This window comes from Echinococcus granulosus, assembly GCF_000524195.1.
Source record: "Echinococcus granulosus chromosome Unknown EG_S00040, whole genome shotgun sequence".
NCBI lineage: Eukaryota > Metazoa > Platyhelminthes > Cestoda > Cyclophyllidea > Taeniidae > Echinococcus > Echinococcus granulosus.
The window spans coordinates 58,390-64,827 of NW_020170420.1; the positions used below are offsets into that span (position 1 = coordinate 58,390).

General features: G+C 36.7%; 1 protein-coding gene across 1 annotated transcript; it reads right to left on the bottom strand. All coding sequences in view use genetic code 11, as the record gives it.

Moving 5' to 3' along the window:
* Positions 1-2,714: 2,714 nt before the first annotated feature.
* EGR_05419 (hypothetical protein) lies at positions 2,715-3,095 on the bottom strand (the record flags this gene model as incomplete). The annotated part of the gene is made up of 2 exons (XM_024494668.1): positions 2,715-2,743; positions 3,023-3,095. The coding sequence occupies 2 exons, from the start codon at positions 3,093-3,095 to the stop codon at positions 2,715-2,717; spliced, it is 102 nt and encodes a 33-aa protein (XP_024350853.1).
* Between the last annotated feature and the right edge of the window lie 3,343 nt (positions 3,096-6,438).

A 6,438-nucleotide genomic window follows, 5' to 3' on the forward strand; every position in this document is an offset into this window, starting at 1 on the left:
TATAGCCACGTGGAGGTTAATGCATGATATTACTGGGCCCATATTAAAAGATGAATAACTACTTAGGGCACTCGCCAGCACAAACAAGCTAAGTCGTTATCATCTCATGTTTGGTTGACTTTGCATCTAGCATATTCAACCCACATCACATTGTAGTAAATTTCTGGTATGCCACACTAGTGGAAGGGTATTTTTTCTACTCGTGACTGTTTAATGAGTTTAGTTTCATGTATTCGACATAAAATTTCAAGCCGTTTTTGTTTCATTTTAAGCCAACAATACTTGGACAAAACTCGAGCGTTGTTAATTTGCCAGCAACAGTCACGCATTTACCCCCTAATCTGATAAAGACTTAGAACACTTATGAATAGTTACTGTTTTGAAATTCAGCACAAACTATTCATTTAATTACTGAAGGGGCAAATCCTGATATTTGACACGAGACACGTCGCATTCATTACAATATATTTATATGTCTTTCACAAAGGTTATCCGAAATTGGTCAGATATTTAGCCAGACAGATGTAGTTTTTTATTCAATACACGAAACAGATAGTCATATTTGGTGTTAACGGTGGCTGAAAAGTCGCTCTTAAGCGCTTAAAAAGGTATTTTTTGCTTAAAGGGCTACAGTTTAAAGTAAATTGGAGTGAATTTTTCCTTAGACATCAAATTATCTGAATCAGTACGAAGTACAATTGTTTCGGTGTTTCAAAGTTGTTGCAATGACTTCCCCTTGGCTACCGATAGAGAACGCTTAAAAAATTTTCAAATGAGAATTCTTTTGAGCTTCTTGAACGGGGGTAATGTTTATTCCTCAACACATTTTATTACCCTCCAATTTGTAACCGGATTGGCATCCATATATTTCTCTCATGTGACTTTCTTTCGGATAAGAGACATTTTGGGGGATTCTTAGTTTAACACTTACTTCACTTATCAAACTTTCTATAGATTAGAAGTTTTTGTTATCATTACGATGATAAGCGAGGCCTGACTAAAGGTAAATAACATTCAGGCGCTCCTTATTACGATACTCCAGAACCACCAATGGCTGAAGAACAATCAATCCCTTGCCGATACATAACCATGCAGTTTTATGAGGCCTATCAAATTTTTACAATCATTTATGCTGCTATCTGTTCGACACTATAAACTTGAGGCTAATAAGGTAAACCAACAATTGGTAAATTTAGAATTGCCCTTTACGTCTTCAGGACAATAAAAATTAGAACATGGGAATTCTCAAAAGCTCAGCTGCGGCAGCTGAAGCAATAAGAATTCTTTCCCAGCTATAATATTCACCAATTATTTAAATCTCTCGGCCACAAACAGTAAGCTTGCGGCTGTGATAGACTGATAATAAAAGGCATGCCACACATGCGTGACATTGATGTAGAAGGCGTATATAGCATAATTTAGAATAATAACCCATCTGCAATAACTCGTAATCAGTAAGCCCTATGATTTTTAAATAATTTTGGTCATTTGCAGTGACAGCACTTTGGAATATATTTGAATGTACTGGATCAAATGAAATGCAGGTTGTATAACTAACTCCATTTTAGGCGTCTATTTCAGGTAGGAAGAAGTAGCATTTGAAATACACCTTTCATTGAAGTTCCTCTAGACCGGAGCAATGCATATGGCAAACGATCTTCTGCAACGCACTTTACATACAAATGTTCGTAGATGGATCCACCTATAGACAATCAATTTACCATTCGTGCTCTTCTCTGAATTCCATTTGAAACCACCACGGACAATTATTCTGGTGCACGTTATAGGTTACTTACACAATCATGACATGTGCACATTCTTATTTTTTCTTAATTCCTTTTTCACCTAATCTGCTTAAAGTGCATCAATTACCTTCCATCCTTTTAGGTCCATACGCCTACATCTTTTAAATCATGTGGAAAAAGCTAAAATTTTGCACTAGCTCTGACAGTAGATAGTCTTTCTTTAGAATCATAATACATCTATTTTGAAGCCTGAATTTCAAGTAAAAGCTTTTGCGCAGAAAGGCATTTATTGCGGCCGACCTTTGTCAAGATTTTAACGGAATCATGTGTAGTAAATCAACAACACCTTTAACTTTAAGTAAACAATTTTTCCTAATTTTAAAGCTTTTTATAAAATGGGTATAAAACAGTTTTTTATGACAAGGCACTGAACATCTAATTGCTCAAGAGATTTCAAGAGGTTGAAAAGTCATTAAACGGCATTAAAATAGCAACTGATTGGCGAGGCAGATTAAAACCAGGAAGTGAAAGGAAAGCGGCTTAAAGTATTTTTTTCATTTGACTCATATACTTGTACTGAATACAGCTTGTAAAAGCGGTTTAACAATTTGATACAAAAAACTCTGAAAGATGTGTTATTACCGTTGAATGTGGAAGTCACATAGTGGCAACTGATTGCCAGTGTGTGGCCTTTGGACTTGTCCGAAAAGCATTCCCAAGTTGGGTGATAAATATGATGATATGAAAATAAGAGGAGTTAATCAGAGGGAGGGATCCTGTGCATTAACTTATAACATGTTAAAATCGGTTAGGGTCCTTTAGATTTACAGCAAAAAATGGGATGAAGTCGTGATGGTACCAAAAGCATATGTCCAGTTATTGCTCATGGACGACATTACATCTCTCATGGTTCAGTTCAGATGCGGATGCACGAACGAAAATGTTTGCAGTAATATGGATTTCACTACCTCAGGTGTCAGGATCGTGGTGGTTGAACGCTAAACAACAGTAAAAGGGGAGCATTTGTGCTGTGGATGGCAAAACATTTGCAGGTAGAGGTCCTAGCCATGTTAGCTGTCAGTCTATGACCTCGGCAATTATTTCTGTATGCGATCAATATGAGGACACCCAAATGTGGATGTCGTTGTTAGCTTTCCATGCGATAGCATAAGTAATAAACTTCTGTTCCTGAAAGCAGAAAAAATTATTTATATCGGTTGATATTTGCATGCTGTAAGCGTTATACGCTGAGTACTAAAAGGGTTTCATTTTCTCACCAGTCGGGGCGTTCTCGGATCGTTTAGCCGTGGCGGCATATTTTTCTGTCCTGAAACTGACGTGCTCTACCATTTAGGCACAGGAATAAATAAGCAGATGCGTCAGGGAATCAATTAAGAAAGGAAGGAGGAATTTTTCTTTAAGTTCTTTGTTCAACTACTCAGAACCGCTGGTCATGGTTTGGCTTTAGCTCTTCAACAAAGTCATGCTTTCCGGAGAACGAGACATCCAGAAATACCAACTTATATTATACCGTGATACTAGTTTCTTTTTAACGGTTGCATTTTCCTGCCAGAAGAAAACTGATAAAAAGACTTCCTAGAGTCATGTCGAAGGAATTTTCATAAGTAGCCGTTCAGAAAATTACTGCTTTATTGCCATTTAAATCAACTAAGCTGGCTCATAATTTTCACTCTGTAGACTCCAGCCTTCATCTGAACGGATTGTTATCCATTTTTCTGGTCTATTATGCTTTATTAGATCCCAAGGGATAGATAAGTGATATAACTAGTTTTACATCATTCAGCATTAGTGGGATGCAACTTTGCGAAAACTATAAGCAATGCTGTTCTCATTTAGGTTGGTATCATTGTCCTCCAACACTTTACAACAGACCAACGAATATCTCTCGCAATCTACGTTGTCAGCGTTTCCTAAGTGAAGGTTTGATAAACGACTGCCCTATTTGTGGTAGCATCTTATCAGTGTTGAAGTATATCTACGATCATTTGTAAAACTTTTAGACCTTTCTTTACTTGGAAGCAGATTGTTACCTCTAAGCTGGAATAAGCCGTGACAGTTTTGAGCAATAGTGTCATCATATTTTAGCTAATATTATGCTAATAAACCCTTCTTGGAAAAAACTTCTCTGCTTTATAAACAAATTTTGGAGATCGAATTGCAATTTGCAAATTCTATCACACTCTATTAAGTAGGGTTATTAAGGAATCGGTCACTTTTATTGTGTTTTAATTAACGAAATGTTAGTGCTATTGAGGTTGTAAGCAAATTTGATAGGGCAGTAGAAAGATTTCGCAGGTATGTATGTTTGACTGCAATGATTTAGGTTACCCTTACCAAAGTACGAGAGAGTTAGTCTATATCTCTCCCCAGAAGTGCTTTGAATGGAAACATTGACCACACACGACGTACCACAATAACTTAAAATAGTTATTGCTCAGTCCTGGAAGATTTTCACTGCGTTCAAATTTATTGCAGTTTACTGCTTAGCACCGAACTGGCCAGAGGATGTATCGAACCTCGGACATAGAAAATGATGATCTATTGGGGAATTCCTATGAATGGTTTTTAAGGGACAAAGGCAAGAATCTTATACGACCAAAATTTTCCTAGAAGGTTTGTTCGTAGGTGGTGCCACCTTAGGCTTCTTTATAATTATCGCATATTTTAGCTCCTCATAAAAACCAACAGATATTTTCTAAAAGGATCTTAATAGGACCGTGATTTTCTGTTTGGTCTAAATATTATGTCACAATGTAAATTACGGTGCATTAAACTATAAAGTGAACCGTCTTTTATATCAGGTAACTCTATTTCGACACGTGAGGTTTGCATACCCTAGGACCAAAACATCCAAAATTGACAATCCCTAAATATTTAACCATTCGAACAAGAATTATTTCTATTTGCTAAAGGAAGTAAAATTTAAAATCGCCCAAGCTTTTTTTAAAAACCATCAACACAAACCTTTTTTCCAACTTCACTTTTGTTTTGTTGCTCAGATAACGGCATCAATGCTAGAGATCATTGGTGTTTTAATAAAATACTTTGATGCATTTATCCCGAAGGCTCTGCGTCTTGTCATCTTTACCATCAAAAGGACTATTTAGACAAGCTTATATGCTCTGATTTTGCTTAATCCAGTCCCACTCATAAACGATGAGTTCCAGGTTAAGGTGAAATAGGAAATGGGTTCCAGGCAGCTAGAATTTGATGAATTGAGCCAAATTTTTGGTCTGCAAATGTTGCCCACTTTGGTAATGTACCATCAATTTTTCGGCAATCATAAAAAACCCTTGCCATTGAATGCGAAGTGCAAGATATATATAGATACCACAAAGGTGTGGAATTATTGCTAGCGGAATGTATTAAATTAAGGGAAACTTAATCTTCCACTTTAGTCATTTTGGCATGCAGTAAAATCCATTTGTAACACAGTTATCTAGAACACACTTAACTTAAAAAGGGTGTCCCCAAATTAATTTTATTACAATGTCCTCATCAGCAATACATTTTGCTACTCAGTGAGGGTGTTTTTCCAAATTACTTTACTGTAGTCATTATCCTTAGCCCGTGCCTTTTCCACAATTTACCAGTAATTGCTTTACATGGACTTGTATAACAGCAGGATTTTTTGGCCATAGAGTAAAAGCATTGCAATGTCTCTTTCAAAACTGCCATTTATAAATCTGCTGGTTGGTGTAGTATTTTCATTTAGTCATGTTTGAACACTTGGGCGAACACTACCGGGTATGAATGGAAGAAATATTTGCCATAGAGAGGGCCAAAATTAAACATTACTTCGGTCTACCACAATAATCGAGTAGTGCAAACCTTCTTCAATGTTAATTTGCACGTTAACATATTTGATACTCATTGCCTTATCTTTCACCATATTTTCGACAGTTATGGACTTAGACAAGTCTGTTGAACGGCATTCACACTGTTGCAAGCTAGTCTCGAATTACTAGAGTGTCCTGCCACCGTAAAGTACCTTAAATCCTTTAGACGAGATATGTGAAGATATTTAAACTGCGCACTTTCATAAAAAAGTCACTTAAATAATGATTTTAATTATCCTAGTAAATAAACACAGGATTGATGTGACCAAAGACCTATGTGGTAAAAGGCCATTGCCTTCCTTTGAAAAGACTTAGTTTGCCTATAGTTGCTCTTTAGCCAAACCCAATACTGTATGCGACGAGAATTTGCAATAAACTTTTCACACGCTGTAATTTGCTTGATTCCTCTTTTTCGATAATTTATCCAACCACTTATTTAGCCAGATGCTGAATGCAAGAGAATAATGAATGGAGGGCGCGTCGCATAGAGAGATGGATATTAGGATGTTTGGATGGTGACATGAAGTGATGTAAGGATGAATGAATGATATTGCAAATAGAGAGTTGGTTGGAGATCCCATGGAATAATCCATAGAATGGGACCTGATCAGGTAATGAGTCCGAGATAGGTATAGGAAGGATAGGTTATGAGTAAGCGTCTAGATGCACAAATACAAATAAATTATAAATTAAGCAATTGGAAGGGCTAAGCCTACAGAGTGTAGAATAAAATACACTGCCAAAACTAGATTCTGGATTCATTTGCGTGAGGTCGAGCCATGCGGTTGGATGGCGTGAGACAGGCGCCACTCCCTATTCTCAATATTCATTTG